We start from the raw sequence: 21,478 nt of genomic DNA, 5'->3' as shown, positions 1-21,478 counted from the left end.
AACTGAATTTTTTCCCATTAGAAATAATGTAAACTGAATTAATCTGTTCCAGAACCCCAAATTATTCCTTATTTTAACCTTTCTTATAAATAGTACATGTCTATTGTACTGTTTACCCTATAAATAAGCACTTTAAAAACAAAAGGTCACGAAATGTAAATTTAACAAAAAGAAATATACAGTAAAAAATGAAAATTTTACAATAATTATAAGTAGCAACAAAAGCAAAAAAAACCCACAAAAATATTCACAGCACAATATCCTGAGATTTTAGCAGTGGTAAATTGACTCATATTTGCGCATTCTCTCCTTTATCTGTCACCTGAGAGATGCATGACTCATCATACAGGTATCAGCATGAAAGGGCTGTCCGGTTGAGAAACGAATTGTTCAAGATGGGAGACGTTCGAGAAACGAGGTTCCACTGTATCTATCAGTGGCCTGGTGCTAAGAAGTCCAAGGGAGCCGAGTGGGAGAGCAGAGGATTGGCTGTGGCAGAGGCTGAAACCCCTGCAGTAGGACTACAAACCTGCTCTCATTTAAAAACATGGTCATAAACCATGGTTCACATTCCATAGTGGTATTCATATGACAGTTGAGCTAATTACGAGTTATCGGGACTTCTGTAGACTGTCCTGGAACCTAACCACAATTTATAACTTTGTTTTAAGAAGAAAATGCGTCCCTAAGAGTTCCTAACAGAGACCAATGTAAACTCTTCTTAAACTGGAGATTACCTCCCAACCTCCTTCAAGAACCATGTGGGCCTACAAGAAAGAGAAGTAAATAAACATTCACTGAACAACCACGATGCACCAGACATTAAGCTAAATGTTTTATGCTTACAGTGTTGTATATTTATTATTAATAAATCTCATTTTATCTGCACAAAATGCAATGAGATATTTTTATTTCAATTTTACAAAAGTGGTAACAGAGCAACTTGCCCAGGGCCATATCGTATATACCAAAACAAAGGTGGAACCAAGGTCTAAATTATCCCTGTGCAAATCAAGAAAACACAATTTTAAGAATAAGCTTGGTTTAAATAAGAGAAAGACATGAAAATGCAAATTCTTTCTCCAATGTTCCACAATAACAACATTTTAGCAAAACCCAATAGGTACAGCCTATATAACATGTACATCTGAGACCTGTTATTCCTGCAGCACCATGGTGGAAAACCAGTATGTACACAAAACCACCCTTGTCCCTTTTCCAGGCCAGCAAGCCCCAGTGAGGGAAATGCTGATGACAGGGAGAGGTATGTAACACACATGCAGGCAGGCATGCAGGGGACAGCGCTACAACAGCTTTATCTGGTGGTAAACGGAAAATGCTCCCAGCCCTGGATTCCTATAGAACTTTGCATATACAGCCTCTAGCAGTCTCCATACTGGATTCTAAGTCCTGGGGAGGAACTATTTGACAAAAGTAGATACCCAACAAGTAAAGCTGTGGATAGAATGAATGGATCCTTAACTCTAGAATTTCAAGCAAAAACTGTCTCTGTCTTTCCTAGTCCTAAATGGCAATTCCATGGGAGTTCAGAAGGAACCTGTACAAAAATATAATGATAATCTATACCAAGAATGAAAGTGGGCGGTTCCCCTCTGGGAAAGCCGGCACCACCATCCTGGTTTGTTTGAGTGGACCGTTCATTCCACAGCCTGAGGGACTGATAATGAGGAACGAGAGATTGCAAGTAAGTATCCCAAAGTAAAGGATCCATTGCAAAAAGACTCTGAAACACTGGAGTCAGATTTCCCCCCTCACTCTTCTACTTCAAATTTGTCACACTAGAAAAAGTAAGTCTCCTCTTGTCACTAACCAATATAGCAAGCAGCCTAATTCATAAAGCATCACTGTAACTGTGCTTCTCGGCAGAAAAAGATACTCCTCAGACAATGCACTGGGATACTTGGGTACGAGAAGAACACATTTGGTATATGATTGCTGGCTTTCTTCACACTTCTCGGACAACTATTCAGCAGAAAAGTGACAAGGTCAGTAAACCACAGGGGTGGGGGGCTTCGGGGGCAGCGCTATAACAGGTGGTTGTGCATTATGTTCACCAATGTGTTTCAAACAGAGATGGATGAACATGAAAATATTCACAGCACAGTATCAGTCCTGGCAGGTTCTCAGGAAGGGCAGAGATTCACATTTGGGAGCAACTCTTCAGAATGCTGATCTGGAACAGAATAGCACTAGTTTGATAGGAAATTTTTCAAAGCTACCAAACCAACAGGTAGGCATAGTAAGAGAGCAAGTATGAGAATAAGATACATGAAATTAGTCAGAATGACCAGTGTCCCTGTGGAAGAAAAGACAGTGTCCTTAGCAAGGCTCTGGTTGGTTGGTTTCTGTACAAGGCAAGCATGTGGAAAAGGCAATGAAGTACCGCCATGTGCTGCTTAATGACGAGGCTATGTTCTGAGCAATGCGTCCTTCGGCGATTTCTTTGTTGGCAAACATCACAGAGTGCACTTACACAAATCTAGCCTACTGCACACCCAGGCTAAATGTGGTGCTGCTGGAGTAAACAAACCTGTACAGCCAGTCAATAAAAGTACAGCACATACAATGATATACAGTACATAGTACTTCATAATGATAATAAATGACTATGTTACTGGTTTCTGTATTTACTATACTATACTTTCTATTGTTATTTTAGGGTGTACTCTTTATACAAAAAAAAGTTTGCTGTAAAACAGTATGCTGTGTTAAGCTAGCAGCAGTCTCACACATCTCGTGTTTAATGTATATCTTGATTGCATCACATTCTCTTGTGCTTGATTTAATCTCATGCTGTTTTGTACAGTAACATGTTATATAGGCTTGTAGCCTAGGAGCAACTAGACAATAGGAATTTTTCAGTTCCATTATAATCTTTTTTGTGAATGTAATAGGGTGACATTGGTTAATGAAATTATACCTGTTTCAGGTATATAATTCTACAATACATCGCAGCTCCATTACAATCTTATGGAACCACTGGCTCTTTGTTGACAGGTCCCTCTTGACAGAAACATTGTTATGTGGAACATGACTGTAATAGGTAAGCCAACTATACACTACAGAAAGCAATGGAACAATCAGGGGTAAACAGGAAATTCAGGCTAAAATCTGACTCAGAAAAATAAGCTGCTCAAGTAGCCAAGAAGACTAACTAGTTTTCAAATGATTAGATTTCTTAAGAGTAAGAGAATGGGAAATGGAGAAAAAGTGTAAAAAAAGAAGGGAGGGGAAGTAAAGAATCATGAAGAGTGTTACCAAACAAGTTTATAAAATGGATTTAAATGCCAAAAAAAATACAAAATCACAGTGAAAGCAAAAGCTAAGGTAAGATGGTACTTCAGGAAGGCAAGTTTCCTGAATGCCTGGTCATTAGCAAGATTTTAGAAGACTAAAAGCCACTTCTGCTTCTCTCTCAATCCCCAACCTACCCGACACCTATTGATTTCAAAAACAAGTTATAGAATCTTCCATGTAGGCCTCATCAATTGAATGGAAAAATGTGGTGAGGGGAAAGTCCAGTGAGCTAAATCCACAGTACACTGAATAAGGGCTCATAATACACTTGACCTTGTCCTACTCAACATAATTATCAATGACCTGAGACATGAACAGTAAACCAGGCTTGCCAGTAGTGCAAAGTGGGAAAGTGACAGCTCATATCACTGATTGCATAATCATTCCCTCCCTACCACGTCCTCTTCTGTCTAGATCAGCATATCCCAAAATGTGTTCCACAAAACACTGATCTGGAAATTAAAGTGAAAAATAGTTTCCCAAGTTCAAAACATTTGGAGAACTCTGACTTTCCTTCCTTCTTAGTTATTAGCACATCCAAAGCTCTGAGAAACCCTGTAATAATCAAACCTCTGTTCTGATTTAACTTAACGTTTCCCTAACATTTGCTCTTGAAACACTTTCACTAGTAATCATTAACACTGATGGGCCCTAAACTATGTCAGATTTTTTGTGCTAAAAAATGATTCAATCCCCTTGCGTTACTACTGCCTCAACACTCTTCCTCCAACTACCATAGTTAAAAAAACACACACACACACAAGAAAAACGTGACACTTCCTGCCTCCTGTTTCCTCACCACCCACCTGTTTCTCCATCACTCAAAATCTGGCTTCAGCCCCCAGGGCTCTACTGAACATCTTCTCAGAATGTGATCAACTGTGCAGATAGTAGAACCAATGGCTTCTCTTGGGCCCTTCAACCTCTCTTCAGGGTCACACAGAAATACTCACACGGCTTGAACCTCTCTTCCCTCAGCTTCCACCACACTGCATTTCACCCATCTCTTTATGTGATCTATGGTTCTCTTTCTAACCCTTAAATTCTCAGATCAACTCTGACTTCTCCCCTGAGTAAACTACTCACTCATAGTAGTTTGAACTACTGTCCCTTCATGGATCTACAATTCTAATCTCAAGCCATTTCCTCGACTTCAGATTCACAGTTCCAATGGACTTCTCAACATGTTCACTTTAATTTTCCCCAAGGACTGTGCATTTAACATACTCCAAACAAACTCATCAATTTCTCCTCTTCTTGTCTTCTTGAATTCTGTTATGGAATCACCATTCCCAGAGGGGACAGGGGCCAGCAGAGTCAACAGCTTTTTCCTGAGCATGCACACAGCACTATGAATATATGCCTCTGCTGAAGGGCCTATCACAGTGGACTCTAACCACTTAGCTCGCTACCTAGACTTGAAGTTCTGCCAATCATCTGTGTGGCCCCTATGCTAAGACACAGAAGAAACTCAACACACTTGGAAAATTGAATGAGTCCTTTGAATCATACCCAATTCATGACTCAATCTTCAGACTCTCATAACATAACCAAGTTCTCTTATACTGCAAGAAAAGCTCTCGATTTTTTCCACATAAAAGGCCACTATCCTTCATCAGACTCAAATGAAACCCCAAACCTAAACTACAACTATCTCCTGTCTGGGCAATCAAGAAACCAGTTACCAGAGCAACCTTTTTAAAAAGGCTACTCTAACCATATCACTCCTTGGTTCAGACACCTTCATGGTTTCCCTCTAGTTCCAGAATACAGTCCAAACCACTCAGCATGCTGTCACTGCCTTCCCTGTCTGGATCTCTACTATCTTTCCATCTTTATCTACTACTGCTCCTATGTTCTAGTCCACACTACAGCCAGTGGGCCAAATTCAGCCCACTGCCCATTTTGTAAATAAAGTTTTATTGGAACACAGACAATTGACATTTCGGGCCACATAATTCTTTTTTAAATTAAAAAAAAATGTTTACTGATTTCAGAGAGGAAGGGAGAGATAGAGCTAGAAACATCAATAATAAGAATCATTGATTGGCTGCCTTCTGTACGCCCCCTACTGGGGATCAAGCCCGCAACCCCCAGATGTGCCTTGACCTGGAATTGAACAGTGACCTCCTGGTTCATAGGCCAATGTTCAACCACTGAGCCACACTTGGCCGGGCAGACCACATAATTCTTTGTGGGTGGGCTGTCCTGTGCATTGTGAAATATTTAACAGGGTCTTTGGATTCTACCTACAAGATTCCAGTAGGACATTACCAGATGTATTCTGTTCCTAGGATACATCTGGCAATACTCCAGACATTGCCAGATGTATCCTAGGAACAGAATTATCCCAAATAAGAATCACTAGTCTGGAAGTTTCCAAGTACAAGCTGAGAGTATGATGTCGTTATTAATAAAATACATACTATATAGTAATTATAGTACAGTGTCCAGATCAAGAGATGAGTCACACAGTATTCAGTGCTAATTGACTTACACTTGTGAGATTATGCTCAATTATGAATTTTAAGAGGAATTTGGAAACTGGAATTCATACAATCAAAGGTGACCAAGCTGATGATAAGCAAGGGGAAAATGTTGTAAGAGGGATCTTTAAATAAATGGAGGTGTTGAGCCTGTACAGGTGAAGATGAAAAGAAGTCCATGATCTTTAAATATCTGATGGGTTGTCCTTCGAAAGGAAGGTTTAACTTGCTATTGTTCAGGAAGGCAAAACTAGAAAGAGTGGGCAACTGCAGGAAGGCCGATTTTGGCTCTATACAAGTAAAAGCTTTCTAACAATCAGAGCTGGCCAACAAATCTATTAGGCTGAGCCGTGAAACACTGCTCTCATCTTTCTGGAAGTGGTCAAGCAGAGACCAGATAAATTGATGTCAGAGATGCTATAGAGATTACTGCATGGGGGGTAAGGAGGCAGGACAAGATGGTCTCTCTAGGGCTCCTTCCAGCTCTGAGATCCTAAGGCTACCAAAGGAAAAGCCATATGTCAGGAATAATAAAATGCCCCATTTCAAGACCTTCATTACAAGAAAACAGAAACTATTTTGCCAAACAACTTACCCTATGTCTATTTGGTAACATTTTACATTTAGTCCCTGCATTGCAACTACCAGCGATCTACTTTTTCTAATTGACCTTCAATTAGTTCTTACATAATGTATATCACTACCTTTAAACCACATCTTTTATTCTGCTAATAATCATCACCTGTACAATGTTTTACAGTTTCCAAAACATTGTGACATGCATTACCTTACTCACACTAGCTAAATAAAAGCATGAAAACTTATTTTAGATAACCTGCTCTCATTTAGTGTCTCTTGCCTAAATTTTTTATGAAAGAAAGCTAGCCTTTATTATTCATTAAACATTCCCTAAAAAAGCATATTCCAGCAAATACTCAAAAATCATTTATATATAACCCAGAGGTAAGCCAGATCTAGTCATTCCAGCATCAGAAATATAAACGTACTTCAGTGAAATTTCTATTTTATTTATGATTTGGGGAGGAATATGAGAAACATTGTAATTTCGTTTTCCCAAATTTCAATGTAGCCTTACAAACCGAAAGTTCCACAGTCACAACAAAACGTGAAACATGAATTATTGACAAGAAAGCCATTGTAGGCCCTAACAGCACAGACGCCTTTACTTCCCGCTAAAACTGCCACCAAGAGCTGTGTAAGGACTTTCCCCAAAGCCAAACTGAGCCCTCACCCACCACTTTACTTACTTCTTTACGTTTTGTTTCTGGACATTCCGACTGCAGAGTGAGGGTTGCACCTTCAATATTTCTTGGCATGGGCGTGGAACCAGGGTTTATTGTTAAATGAATCTGATCTGGTGAGATAATGTGTTGCACGTAACCCTGGGACATTGCTTCATGATCTATTAGATGAAAGCCCTCTTCACCTCCTACTAGAAAAGGCAAGGGTTCTCCACACTGTCCATCATCATCTTCATCGTCCAAAGTGCCGGGGTCCTGCTCAATCAGAACAGTTGTCCTATCATACACAGTTCCAGATGAGGAAGGCACCAGTCCGTTTTTATCCACAAACCTGAGCATCCTGTCATCAGGGGTCAGCTCATCTTCCTCCGCCTCAAAGTAGATGATGTTGTTATCTGGACTGTGTTCCCCCATGGTTCAATTGTGCTCAGCCCAATTGTGAGAAATGGAAAGGTAATGACTTGTCTGCAATAGAAGAAAGCCAGAGTTAGAGCCACACCACAGCACCTCGGGGCCTCCTCAGCAACCACAGGGCTGTTTTCCTCTCATTTCAAGACCAGGTCGAAGTCAATGAAAAAATCATCTTCCCTGGGGATAATTTTTTTAAGTTTTACTTTGAAACCATCAAGTCATTTTAAAAGCAATGCCTTTTTTTAAAACTGAAGTGAAAAGTAGCATTTCACAAGACCTTCCAAATGTGCTTTGCTGCCAAACAATTTGAAGCTTGGTCAAAATACCTAAGGGGGACGAAGGGGCAAACTGCTTCAAGTCTGAGTTGCTATAAATCTTAAAAGTAAGGAAACCTCACTCAAGTATATCCCCAAATCAGACCAGGAGGCAGTGCAGTCTATGGTGGAAGGAGCAGAGTTTTGGAGGCAGGGTCACGTACCTACAATTTCCATCTTTGCCACTTACTACATGGGGAACTTTTCCGTGCCTCATTTTTCTTAAGCGTAAGGTGAGACTGGTAATTTCTGTCCTCTCAAAGTTATGTGAGGTAAAAGAGATAATGTACATGAAAGCAACAGAAAAGGAAACAAGTGTGAATTCCTTCCTTCCTTCCTGGAACAGATGGTTCAGCTTCTGAGAAGAGGGGCTGATCCTTAATCAGGCATACCTAATGAAAGCAATTTTACCTCCTAAAACAATCTGGTACCCAGCAGAAGCATCGCTTGTATAGTGTGCTGTCTGCAATGAGGGAATGAGGAGTTATTTTTGTTTCTAGCGTCCCTAGCACAGTACACTGACACTAGGAGTCCCGATGTCAGGTAAATGAATGGAAGACCTGCAGATACCTTCTCTTGGGAAGATTTGCTCTCTTGGGGAAAAATACCAAATGTGAAGCTTTCCTGTTTTGGAATAGTGATTTACCTGCAAACACAGAGGTTCTACAAAGGTGCGTTTGGCAGGCAGAACAGAGAATTGAAAAAAAAATAATCCCATCACTTTTAGTTTTCAGTCTCGACTTGCACTGTATCTTTCTCTTCTGCTCTGGATTAGAAAGTGAACCTTTTACGTAGTGGGGCCGCTAGACAGAGACAGTTACCGGAGACAGGCCGAGGGAAGAACCCGCCCGACCCCTTGCTCTGGCTTACGCAACCCGGTAGATGCACATTTCGCTGCATCTGTGAGGAGAGAGAAGCGCACGGGGGCCCCGCCGGGCTGCCCAGGCACCGTCGGCGGCAAACAGAGACCAACTGTCCGAAACAAACAAGACCAGGAGGTTGGAGGATGGCAAACGAGGAGTCCCAACAGCACCCCTGAGAGGAGGCTGGGAAAGAAACCTGCCTGGGAGAGCTCCCAGCCCGGGCCACACGGAAAATCTGAAGACAGGCTGGGGGGCTCCCATCCTGGCGAAGAGGGGCAGGGTCCGGTCTCCATGGAAACAGGGGAGGGGGCTGGATACCCATCCCCATGGAAACAGAGGAGGGGTGGGGTCTCTATGGTGACCGGACTGGGGTCTCTACTGGGAAAAGCTTCAGGAAGGAGCCTAAGTCCCGCGCCCCCAGGGAAGTCCCCAGCCCAGGCCGCGTCTAGTTCCGCCTTTTACCTCCGCGGCTCCCGGCAACGGCGGCAGCGACAGCTTCTCCTCTCCCCAGCGGCACCATGATTGCCCCCACCTTCCCGAACGTCACTTCCGCTTCCGCTTCCCGGAGGAAGGAGGAGAGCCGGGTTTCGCCTCTCCCCGGCGCTGCTGGTTGGTGTAGGGGGTGTGGGGGCTGAGCTCGAGCCTCCAATTGGCGAGCGGGAGGGGCGGGGCGCCTGGCGACGTAGCCGGACGGTGAGCGGGTCCCGCGCGGGGAAGTGCGCGCCGTGGCCGCCGGGGCGTCTCTCCCGCGGCACCAGACGCTGGGAAAGGGGATTGCGCCCCTACACTTAATCCAAAGCAGCTTCGGCCCAGCTTGTGCTGCCGTCTTCGCCGTGGCAGCCACCACCGCCACAGAAAGGACCACAGTTAGGTATCCGCATTCCGGCCGGGACCCGCAGGGGGAGCAGGGAAGGCTGTGGCACTCCCGCCATTTCTCTCTGTGGCCCCAGCTTCTCCTAATCGCCCAGCAAAGTTAATGAACATAAGCCGGAGGGTCCGAGAAAGGAAGAGTGAACCTAAAGGGACTAGGGAGTATTCCAAGCCCAGCTAGGGCACGCCGCCGCCCCTCCCCCCGCGCGTACGCCCTCACGGAAGCGCAGGTCGCTCACTCCAGCCCAGCGGTCTGTCCAACTTTTTCCCAGGCTGGGGATTGTGGGCTCCCAACTGTACTCGCGCCGGGGCCAGTCAGCGCCACCTACTGGCCATTCCCTTTAACGGTTCACATTGTCACGCTACTGGCTGGTACCTACTAGTAAAGCACATTTTACACTGCCAAGTAGTGGTGTTTCAGGGCCCAAGAAGCAATTTTGATTATGACGTCATTATGCTCTAGTAGTGTTTTCTAAATCCCTGGAAGATCTAGCTGTTAGAACATCCCAGCAGCCAACACCTGTTTTCCCCCTAAGCTACTTGTATGGAATATTCAAAATGCAACAACTCCCAGAGACTAGAACAGCAGTCAGGGGGTTCATGCCATGCCTGTACCATCTCTTGCTTGAAAAAATGTGAATAGTGACTGTACCCACCAGATGCCAGGCAAATATCTCTTTGGCCCCTGACCAGCCGCCCAATGCTTAAGCTGCAAAAGTCCAGCTGCAGAAAACTGCCATCGCTTAAGAAATAAAAACACAAACAACCACTGTTAAAAATACATTTATCATTAAAATATATTACACATATGAGAGAGGGGATGCATCGAATACAGTTTGGAGAATTTGCTGGCCCAGAAAGTCCCACTTGTTTAACCAGAACACCAATTTCTTCCGTATTTTCATTTTCAAGCCACTGTATTGACCTCAGTGGCTGAGTGGCCAGCCCCAGAGGTGGTGCACCACATCTGAGCAGGAAAAGGAATAGGTTTTGCATCTGCTTATACACATGTCCTCAGTGCTAGAAGCATCTGGGGTGGCTATAGCCTATCTACCCTGCATTCTTGTCCAAATCAACTTATTCTCCTTTCAGTTCCAAAGTGTGTTCAAATATTTGATCATGGGGAGCTCACCCCAGGTGATAGGGAAAGCACTGACTAAGCCCTGGAGACAGGCTGAGTGAGCACAAGTACAGTTATTTCAACATTAAAAAAAAAAAAAAAAATAGAGCCCTGACTGGTTGGGCGTTGTCCTGTGCACCAAAAGGTTTCTGGTTCCATCTCTGGCAAATGCCCGGGTTGGGGTCTCGATCCCTGGAGGGTGAGGGGCGGGGGGGGGGGGGCGGGGGGAATCAGGCAGAAGGCAGCCTATCAATGTTTCTCTCCCTCTCCTCCTCCCTTCCTGTCTCTCTAAAAAATCAATTTTTAAAAATCTTTAAAAAAATAATCTATGTGTTAAATTAACTAAAGTTGAACATTGAATGTCAGTTTTATTGTGGATTTCTCTCATGTCCTCACAACTCGCAGCAGCACTAAGTGTGATAGCCATGGTGGGGGAAATGGCCTGGGCTCAGGAAACTGGCAGTTGCCACTCTAGTTTCCAAGTGGCCTCACATCCTCCTAAGGCCACTCTCGAACGGAAACAGGTGAGACTGGTAACTGGATGCTTCAGGTAAAACAGGAGAAGAGACAGAGAGGCTCAGGGGGAGTTGCAGAGGAACTGGTGAATAAATTCTTGAGCCTTCTTCTCTGCCATTTCAAGCTTCTGTTGACCAGCTGGGTTTCGAAGCAGTAAGCTGCCAAATATGCTAGCTGCATGAAAAACAGAAAACAAATGATTCAGCAAAAGAAGGTACTAATTTTTTTGTGTTATTATGAGTGGGGAAGGGTCCACAAAAGCAAGTTTTCTGCTTTAAGACCTATTTGAGGGTAAACTTTGCCCAGAGCTTGAGATTTTAGTTTGATTAGTGGACTTGGGACCTTCCACAACCACATTTCTTATAACGAGTCTCTCAGTTTGCAGAGATGCTTTCCACAGACACTTGGCTACTTACCTAGAATATTCTCATCCAAATGATTTTTTTCTGAATTTTTCAGCAGCTGTCGCAAAAACGCCAGCAAGTAGTGGAAGACATTTTTGTGGAATGTGGGGAGAGTAGAAATGACCTGAAAGAGGCAGAATTGGGATTTGCCTTTTTATTAATTCAATTAAATAAGTGTCTGCTATATTTCGGGAATTGAGTACATGATCCAAGTACATGAATAAGACTGTGCACAGAAAACCTTGACCACTTACCATTTGGCACAAGTGCCAAAAGAAGCATAGATTAAAAAGAGAGAGAGAGAGAGAGAGAGAGAGAGAGAGAGAGAGAGAGAGAAGCACAAATCAAGTACTACATGGATTTAGAGGTCAAACTTCTAACTATGTGCTCTCCAAAGACTTAAGGAAATAGAAGACATGGGTCTTGAATATAAGACAAGATTGGACTTGCAAAGGTAAGGACTAGGGTATTTAGGACAAAAGTATAAAAAAGGCCAAGAGAAGGAAAACAGTGAGATAAGGAGAGAGAGCACTTTGTGAGAAGTCATTGTTGGCAGGAGCATAACTGAACAGGCGCTAAGCTGGAAGGGATCAGGCTAGAATTCAGTGAGTACTCCATCTATCTGCACATGAGAATCAGTTAGGAAGCTTGTACAAAGTAGATTCCAAAGGAGATTTTGATTCAGTGAACGTGGGATGAGGCTCTAGGACCTGTATTATTAGCAGGTTTTCTAGATGATTCTGTTATGTATGTGAGCAACTAGAGTAGATCATAGAAAGTCTTGAATGTTTAAGAAAATCATTCATTGGCAATAGAAAGCCAAGTATGGTCTTTGACCAACAGTAACACGATGAGAGCTTTAGAACACAACCTAATGGCAGTATACAAAACAAATCAGCAGAGGGAGAGCCTGAATGCAGGGCCTTGCACCAAGGAGAGTGGAAGGAGGATGGAAGAAAAAAGATGGGTGATAGATCAAGGGGACTGGGCATGTGGGAGGTGAGAAGTGGAGGAGTCAGAAATGACTCAGGTTTCTGGGTTGAGTCACTACAATTAAGTGTGATGCCATTAAAAGAAAAAAGGGAGGAGAGGAAAAACAGGTTTGGGAAGGAAAGATACAGGTGAGTTTCTAAGATATTGCATGTGAGGGGCTGTGACAGCTATTCCCTCAGGCCCCAGGGGGCCTGGGGCTACAGCATGTGTATGCTGATGCTCAGTGCTTCCCCTCACCTGTTTACTTGCTGTGTAGTTGCCAGAACACTCCAAGCAGTTATGGTAGGCGCTGTAGCAGATGACGGGCTCTGGCAGGCTCTCCAGGAAAAGCAGCAAGGCTTCGGCTACGGAATGATTGCTAAGGGCTTTTGGCCCATCGTTAAGGAACAGGTGATGCTGCTGCCCATGGTTAGGAAAAGGCCCAGGACCGAGCACATGCCAGAAGTGCTACCTGCCTGCTAGCTTGAAGGAGCCAAGCTGTGTGTCAGCTTAGTTGGGCTCTCCTTAGTTCCTACTATATTGGTTGCTTAAACGTTGTAAAGACTTCTCTATGCAAACTTTAAGTAAGAAAAACATGTTCGCTGAGGACACAATATCTGATTTTGAGCCTTAAAATATATTTCCTTTTTCTCACCTCTCTTACACACACACACACACACACACACACACACACACACACAAAGGATACAGAGGGTATTAAGGTTATCAATCATTCCAGTATCCAAACAGTCCCTGATTTGCTCAAATTCCAACCTTCGGCCTGGCTGTTGAAAAAGATCTTCCTGCAAAAGGGAAGAAAGTCACAAAGTAATTATATTCTCAGAAAATCAGCAATGAATTCCTGACCTAGAAATATATATAATTTCTAGCAGAGAACAAAAAGAAGCATGTAGTGAGGCCTCTGAGTCACCCTGATAGACAACCTGATTTAGGCTGGTGTGGCTAATTAATTCACCTTGCAGGCTTTCCCAGGCAGGCTCCCACAACAGGTCTTTAGAGTGAGTGTTAAGACATCTTTATAAAACTATGGGTAGGGCTATGTTATACAACAGGAAGATCCAACATAAGGGAAACTTAAAAGCAGCTATGTTTCCTGCAGTGTTATAGAGGGATTAACCAGAAAAAGAAAATTATGAAGAAATTATATCATTTATAAGATGAAGAAAACTAAAATGTAGTTCAGTGCTTTATGAAAACAAGATTATGGCAATAAAGGTATTTCCAGTAGTCCCAGGGGACTTTATATTCCTTTGTTGTATAAAATGACAATGCCATGTAACTGTGTTGATAATAACCATATTACATGTATTGCTCAAAAGTTACACTGCTCTACAGAGAAGGTAGAAGAGCAGGGTATGTAAGAAAGTGACTTCTGTCCAGCCGGCGTGGCTCAGTGATTGTGCATCCACCTATGAACGAGGTCACGGTTCGATTCCTAGTCAGGGCTTATGCCAGGGTTGCAGGCTTGATTCCCAGTGGGGAGTGTGCAAGGGGGAGCTGATCAATGATTCTCTCTCATTATTGATGTTTCTATTTCTCTCTCCCTTCCTCTCTGAAATCAATAATATATTGTTTTAAAAAGGAAAAAAAAAAGAATGTGACTTCTCTAGCCAGACTCCCTGGATTCAAATCCCAATCCTGCCCATTAATCAGCTTTGGGACCTTCACCAAGTTATTTACCTTTCTGAGAACTAAATGAGGCAATACTATAAAACACTTAGAACAATATTTGGTACATTGTAACACTCAATGTGAAAGAAAAAACGTGAAAAGAGAATATCATAAGAATATATGTTGCTCGGTCTCCCTGCGACCTATATAAATGAGTCAGTGAAACTGGCTAATCTGATCTCAATGAAGGTTGCCCAAGTCACTCTAGAAATCAGGCCTCCTGACTCACATAACCTGGGAATTCCTCCTGCCTCTATCTGGCTTGTCTACAAGTTAGTACATCCCATTCCCAGAAGCTGGGGAGAGTTCCTCAAAGGATACCTGGCTGAGAGCCTGAGAGAGCTCCAGATGGCTTTCTACATGGGCGACCCGAGGCCAGGGGAGGGAACATGCAGTGCTGGGAAGGCCATCCCGTGCAAGGCTGCTTCCCTTGGGGGTAACCAAGTGCTCCATGTAATATCATGATCCCCCAAGGGTGTGAAACAAGAACCTAGGTATTTATCCGTCATTCACTCCCCGAGGGAAAAACAGCTTTCCACAGGTTCTCTGGATTAAATGCCGATTACACCAAACACTGGGGTTGATGCTTTCTCAGGGCAGCCTGGCTTCCATCAGGTCTGACTGTGGAAGCACCACCCACCTCCTGGGCAGCATTTCGGTACAGGAAGTCAACCATCATCCAGAGCTCTTTGGGGATTTCCATGGGGTTCTCCAGCTGGCTGCCATCATCTTCAGTCCAGAGTGGCATCAGAGTCTGAAAAGAAATAAAAAGCCTCAGAAGCCCCACCAAGAGAACTTACGCTATGCTGGCTTAGGAGAACGCAGGATGTGGGGACAGCAAACCCATGGGAGAAGGGGGACATTTCAATGCCCTTAAGCAAGCATTCCACAGTCGGAAATGCAATCAGGTGGCACAAAGTACAAAGGTGATTTTTTAGAATTGGTAATGCATTATAGCAAGAAGTGTCCATGAATTGCATAACAATATGCATCAACGTGTTAGGAAAAAATCCTGCCTATAGCATTTCGCTGTCAGAGCTAGAAAGACACTGTGGTCCAGGGAAACGGGACACAGACTTGAGAGTCCAAAAACCCGAATGCAAGGTCCAGGTCCATTGCTAACTTGCCATGTGACCTGTGACAAATCAATCTCCTTATGAAGCCTCAGTTTTCATCTGTATAATGGAGAGGACGGTGTTCAAGAGTACCTAGATTTAAAAATGCATGGGTTGGAGGAGCGTATGTATTACTATAAATCTGCTCCAAACTAGTTGCCTTGTATAAGAATTGTCTCCATAAGAACCTCTGAGGTCTCAGAAAATTTAGTTTGGGATGATACATTACCAAACGATGATTAAAAAACAAGAGAAAAAAAAGTAAATAGAAAATAAGAAGATGAACATGGGCCAGGGAACCTTCATTATCATCATATCCATGGCTGAGTTTCTCTAATGCACTGTGTATGAAAGACTGAAAAACACGGCCACAACATTTTGTAGCTTTTTCTATCAAGTGGTAGAGTCTCTTCCCGCCCTTGGAATCTGGGCTGGCTTCACAATTTGCCACCATCTGATTGCAACTGCACAGATGAGCCTAGGCAAGATCAGCAGAAGAGGTAAACAGGAAACTCACAGAAGCAGGAGGAGCAATAATTGGTTGTTTTCAACCATTAAAAGTTCAGGGTGGTTTGTTACACAGCAATACTGTGCATAACTGATACAATAAGTCAGATCTCGGGAGGCTGAAGAATTCTCAGATCCCTGGGAATACCGTTTGACTGACGTGGCTGCTACACAGTACTAGACGTTTCCTTGTGGCACATAACTCACCAGCTCTCTAACAGTTTCAAGCGGCAGGTCAGAGATCGGCTCTCTCATGTAGCACAGTGTATGAATGGGAGATCCGAAACAGCTGGGCACGTAGTTCCCAGACACAGACAAAAAGTAATCCTTTCCTCTGTCCAAGTGCAAAACAAGAATGTCCTCAATTTTGTCTTCACCAGAGTTGAGCTTTGTAGCCATGGTCTTACTTACAAATACCTCCAAGTCAATCTCAATGGCCGAATCTGAAGAAAAAATTTAAAAAGTAATGTTGGCTGGTGGAAGGTCAAGAGAAATGGCGGAAAAAAAGATAGAAAAGGAAGAGAGTCAAGCAGGCCTAAAGGGTTAAGGAAGGAAAATAAGAGGAAATAAGAGCCAACCAAGTATTTATGTGCTCAGCACTCAGGAGACACACGAACAGAGTTGATAGTCCAAGTGGGAATATGAAAACAACAAATAAAAACGTGAATAGGCAACTACTGTGAAATTCAAGTTCTAAGTAGCAAAGCTTAAGCTAGTAATTACTAATCACTAAGAAGGCATGGATCAAAGAGCTTACCCTGAGCAAGGTCAGATAAAGACACCTGATCCAGTAGAAAATATAATGAAACTATCACCCTGTGAATTGTCCACAAAACCGGCTTAATCCCTCTGCCACATAGCACAACATAGAGTGCAAAGGAGAAGTTAGGGGAGAGCCAGATATAATTTTTGGGTTATCACCCCCATTATCTTTCCCTACAAGAGCAACTGGGAGTTGATTATGGTGAGGCAGACAGTAAAAGTGATTCTTTTTGTTTGTTTGTTGTAGTCCTTACCCAAGGATATATTTTTATTGACGAGAGAAAGAGAAACATCCATTGGTTGCCCCCGATACCACTCCATCCGGGAATCAAACCCGCAACCTAGGTATGTGCTCAGACCAGGAAACAAACCCACAACCTTTTGGTGTACAGGAGAACGCTTCAACCAACTGAGCCACTGGCAAAGGTTAAAAGTGGTTAACAGCAGCAGCTGCTTCACAGCAATCTTAGGTTTTCTCTTTCCGTGAAATTATGGAATAAATACATGATTGAGAATGCTTCTGAAGCTGAACTCACGCTCCTCACTATTTTATATTTTATTTGTAGATGATTCATCCATAGAACTTTTTAAAAGTTTCAAACAGACAACAAAACACTCAGAAACAAAAAGCTTTTTACAGGAAAATGAGCAAAGATAGGGGAGAGTGTACCCCAAATCAGTAACCAGGGACCTGGAACAGAGGTCTTACCTGGCAGGAGGAACCCTTTGCTGGGGTTGGCATTCAGCCACGGCTTACAATAAGATTCTTCATCAGGCTTGTTGATGAATTCAAACTGACAGGGTACTTGTCCATTATGAATTGTAAAGGATTCCACTTGCAATTGCATGTACTTCACATTCTGAAAACAGAACTGGGAACAAGCCCGGAACCCATCAGACCAATGTCCTCTTCTCGGCAACCTGTCCAGACACCCAACTGGGCACTCCTTGCCCTTTCTGGAAAGAAAATGAAGGACCAGCCCTCGCTGGTTTGACTCAGTGGAGAGAGAGTCGGACTGAAGGGTCCCGGATCAATTCCAGTCAAGAACACATGCCGGGGTTGTGGGCTCGATTCCCAGTATAGAGGGTGCAGGAGGCAGCCAAACAATAAGTCTCTCTCATCATTGGTGTTTCTCTCTCTCCCTCTCCCTTCCTCTAAAAAAAAAGAAGAAAAAAAGGACCACCTCTTTCAAATCATGTTTCTTCTCTACGTATTTACCTGGGAGGCCACAGCTACCGCTAAAGACCAATTGTCTGTGTTTAACCCAGAAACCCCCAAAATCAAAGAAAGCATATTGTTTTATAAATAAATTTCCTGAAGGAATCAACATTTATATCTTCTATACCCAAACAAACTCAAGACCAAACTTACCTTTCCAAGTGGCTGGACATCTAAGGTATTAAAAATACTCTCACCATAAATACCCATTTGACTGACTTCTTGGTATTGTCAATTCTGAATGATCTATGCTGTGGCTCTTTTCATGAAAAATCTTTAACCTTAACTTGACTTCTCCCACTGACGACTGCTTTTCTATACTGCCTTTCCTACCATTAACTCAAGCATAACCAAGAAATTCGGACTCAATTTGATCTCAAAGCAATGCATCAGTAGGAAGACAAACCCAATGCAAGAATACACACCAGTTATATTAAAATTTACAAAAACAAAACACATTTTGGATCACCTTTGCCATTATTTAACTCACAGATGGCTCATGTGTAGGTGAAATCTATGAGCCACAAATGGTTAAAGGTTTCTGGTTTAGAAGATCAAGAGATGAACATGATATAAACCAACAATCCCTTTCTTCTCAGCTAGCATCAGCAGCCTCACTTTATCTAGAAGCAGCCTATCAAGAAAGACTAGAGTTCAGTAGTCTGACGGGTACCTCCTGAGATTCTGAGCCCTCTTAGATGAAATTTAAGCTCTATGAATAGAAGATGCTGATATTCTTTCTTGTTTTATTTTGTTAATCCTCACCCAAGGATATTTTCCCACTGATTTTTAAAGAGTGGAAAGGAGGGGGAGAGACAGAGAGAGAGAAGCATCTCTGTGAAAGAGACATATGGAGCCCTAACCGATTTGGCTCAGTGGATAGAGCATCAGCCTGCAGACTGAAGGGTCCCAGGTTCAATTCCAGTCAAGGGCATGTACCTTGGTTGCGGGCACATCCCCAGTAGGTGTGCAGGAGGCAGCTGATCGATGTTTCTAACTCTCTATCCCTCTCCCTTCCTCTCTGTAAAAAAAAAAAAATCAATAAAATATATTTTAAAAAGAAAGAAAGAGACACATTGATTGGTTTCAAGGTCTGAGGCACATACCCTTGACCAGAATCGAATTTGGGACCCTTCAACCTGGGCCCACCCTTCAGTTTATAGGCCAACACTCTATCCACGGAGCCAAACCAGCCAGGGCTGATGCTGATATTCTTTTTTTTTTTTTTAATAATATATATTTTTTCATTGATTTCAGAGAGGAAGGGAGAGGGAGAGAGAGATAGAAATATCAATGATGAGAGAGAATCATTGATCGTCTGCCTCCTGCACACCCCCTACTGGGGATCGAGCCCGCAACCCAGGCATACGCCCCTGGCCAGAATTGAACCCGGGACCCTTCAGTCCGCAAGCCTATGCTCTATCCACTAAGCCAAACCAGCTGGGGCAATGCTGATATTCTTAACAGTCCTTCCTACCTCCAGCCTGGAGAGGGACACAGAAGGAATGTTGGCATTTTCCATCTTGTCCAGGGATCGAACAATCTCCTCCAGAGCCTTCCGGTAAAGCTCTTCATTTTTAACCCTCACCTGGAAGGAAACATCAGAGGCTCAGTGCCAAGGCTTCTGCCCATTTCCTCTTTTTCAGTTTACAATACAGAAAGTGGAGACTAAATAGAGTTAATTAATTAACAAAGATCCCAATCAACAACAGACATAGAAGGGTCGCCCAGAGGCAAAGCCCGTGGTAAAGTCAACTGCTTCCTGGTTAGCAGAAAGAGGATGCGGAGTGGAAGCCTGGTCGGCAGTGCTACCAGGTCTCAGGACCAGGGCAGAGGGATGCTCAGTGCTTAGCTCTACTTGGCTTGCTGCTGCCAAAAGGCCTGCAGTAAGAAGCCTCTCTAGAGCTTTGATTTAAAGCAGCATTTCTTTAAAAAGCATTTCTCAAGCTTTTTTAACTAACTGCTCCATCAGACAAGATTTTGTCAGGTTTCCCCTTCTGTATTTTGAATTATAAACACAATTTTGTCACTTTCCAATAATAAAACTTTAATTATAATATTCATTAGGCTTTTTTTCAAACCACCACACCCTCCTGGATTCCGATATGCTTCTACCTGGACCCTTGAGAGCTGATAAAATAAACACTAAAGTCACTGAAGAAGAGATACAAATAGGGAATAAATGAAAAGATGTTCAACTTCACTAGTAATCAGGGAAATGTAATCTAAAATAATGAGATATCTTTTTCTTTTGGCTCACTGTGTTGGTAGAAATTTAAAAGATTGCTAAAACCCAATATTAGCCAGGGTGTGAGAAAATAAGCTCATACATGGTTGGCAGAAGTGTAAAATGGTAAAAACTGCTGGGAGGATCATTTAGCAAAATTTAATAAATTTAAAATACATTTTTCATTGAACCACTAATTTAACCCCTAGGAATTTCATTCTATAGAAATATACTGGTACACAAAGATATATGAAGGGTGGTTACCATAGCACTGTATACAATAGCAAAACTTTGGAAACAAATGATCATCAACATATACACGTTTACAAATGATCATCAACATATACACTCTGACGTATTTTGAAACCTTTAAAAATAATGAGGGAGCTCTGCCTTTAGTCTCATGTAAAGGTCTCCTGAGACACAGTCAGTGGGAAAAAATATATGTTCTCAGGACAATATGCATAATATGATCTCTTTTACGAAAAGGAAAACCTTCCTCTGGAAACATTCCCTGTGTCACATAGAGAATGCTGACACACATTTGTAAATGCATGGAGAAAGATCTGGAGAGATTCAGTCCAAAAAGTAAAGAGGAACTTCCATGAATGTGGAAACATACAGTGGTAGTATGTCAAAGCAATTACGAATTAAATTGAAATTAAAACAATTTTTAAAGGAGCTTCATCATACTCAAGGGAAGAGGAGGACACCAGAACGAAAAAAGGAGTCTTGGTTGTGAGAGCCTGTTATCCCCCACGGAATGATGACAACGGGCGCAGCTGCCCACCTACCCCAATGTCAAACTCCGAGCTGACAGGCTTGTGGTCACTGGTCTTCAGGGCCATGTGGCTCTGGTAACTCAGCTGAGTAATGTTCTTCCCTTTCCAGAGGATCCGGTCACACCAGGCAGGAGCACGACACTTCTCACTGAAATGCAAAGTCCACACTGGGGCCCCCACAGGCACAGCAGTACCCACTGCCTGGCTAGCCCCTGGCTCAGCTGGGGGATGACTGGGCAGAGCCGTCCAGTCCTCGAGGCCCAGTGATCTGAGAGGTCAGGAGCGATTTGGGCTCACGAAGATATAACATGTATCCTGTGTATCATCCAAAACACCGTTCAGAACGATTCCCTGCTCTCTGGCCTCCTATGGGGATGAGATGAGACTCAAAAGGCAATCTGACAGTAAGTACTCTGATTCTTAAAAGATGGTAGTTAAAACAGGCTTTGAATTCCTACTGCCTGGGTTCAAATCCTGGCTCTACGCTTGCCTGCTTGGGAGGCTCTTTAATTTTTTTAATGCCTCAGTTCCCTGATCCATAAAATGAGAATAACAAAATCATACCTATTTCGACAGGTTGTTGAGAAGATTAAATGAGATAATACAAGTGAAATGCATTGAATAGGGCATGGCATACC

At 43.0% G+C, this 21,478-nt stretch overlaps 2 protein-coding genes across 2 annotated transcripts in view; both read right to left on the bottom strand.

Moving 5' to 3' along the window:
* Nucleotides 1–9,200, bottom strand: part of MTF1 (metal regulatory transcription factor 1) — a 41,971-nt gene extending 32,771 nt beyond the window's left edge. The window contains exons 1-2 of the mRNA XM_079777179.1: nt 9,117–9,200; nt 7,073–7,531 (exon numbers count right to left, since the gene is read on the bottom strand). Of these exons, the coding sequence (XP_079633305.1) occupies nt 7,073–7,480 (408 nt within the window). The 5' untranslated portion in view covers nt 7,481–7,531; nt 9,117–9,200. The remainder of the gene's footprint in view (nt 1–7,072; nt 7,532–9,116) is intronic.
* A 1,091-nt stretch (nt 9,201–10,291) lies between these two features.
* Nucleotides 10,292–21,478, bottom strand: part of INPP5B (inositol polyphosphate-5-phosphatase B) — a 50,440-nt gene continuing 39,253 nt past the window's right edge. The window contains 9 exon segments of the mRNA XM_079778335.1: nt 10,292–11,334; nt 11,577–11,688; nt 12,795–12,922; nt 13,246–13,339; nt 14,869–14,982; nt 16,058–16,293; nt 17,322–17,484; nt 19,309–19,419; nt 20,853–20,988. Of these exon segments, the coding sequence (XP_079634461.1) occupies nt 11,222–11,334; nt 11,577–11,688; nt 12,795–12,922; nt 13,246–13,339; nt 14,869–14,982; nt 16,058–16,293; nt 17,322–17,484; nt 19,309–19,419; nt 20,853–20,988 (1,207 nt within the window). The 3' untranslated portion in view covers nt 10,292–11,221.

The sequence above is a fragment of the Cnephaeus nilssonii genome (assembly GCF_951640355.1).
Source record: "Cnephaeus nilssonii genome assembly, chromosome: 7".
NCBI lineage: Eukaryota > Metazoa > Chordata > Mammalia > Chiroptera > Vespertilionidae > Cnephaeus > Cnephaeus nilssonii.
The sequence above is the reverse complement of the archived record's forward strand: the minus strand, read 5'-3'. Positions and strand labels throughout refer to the sequence as shown.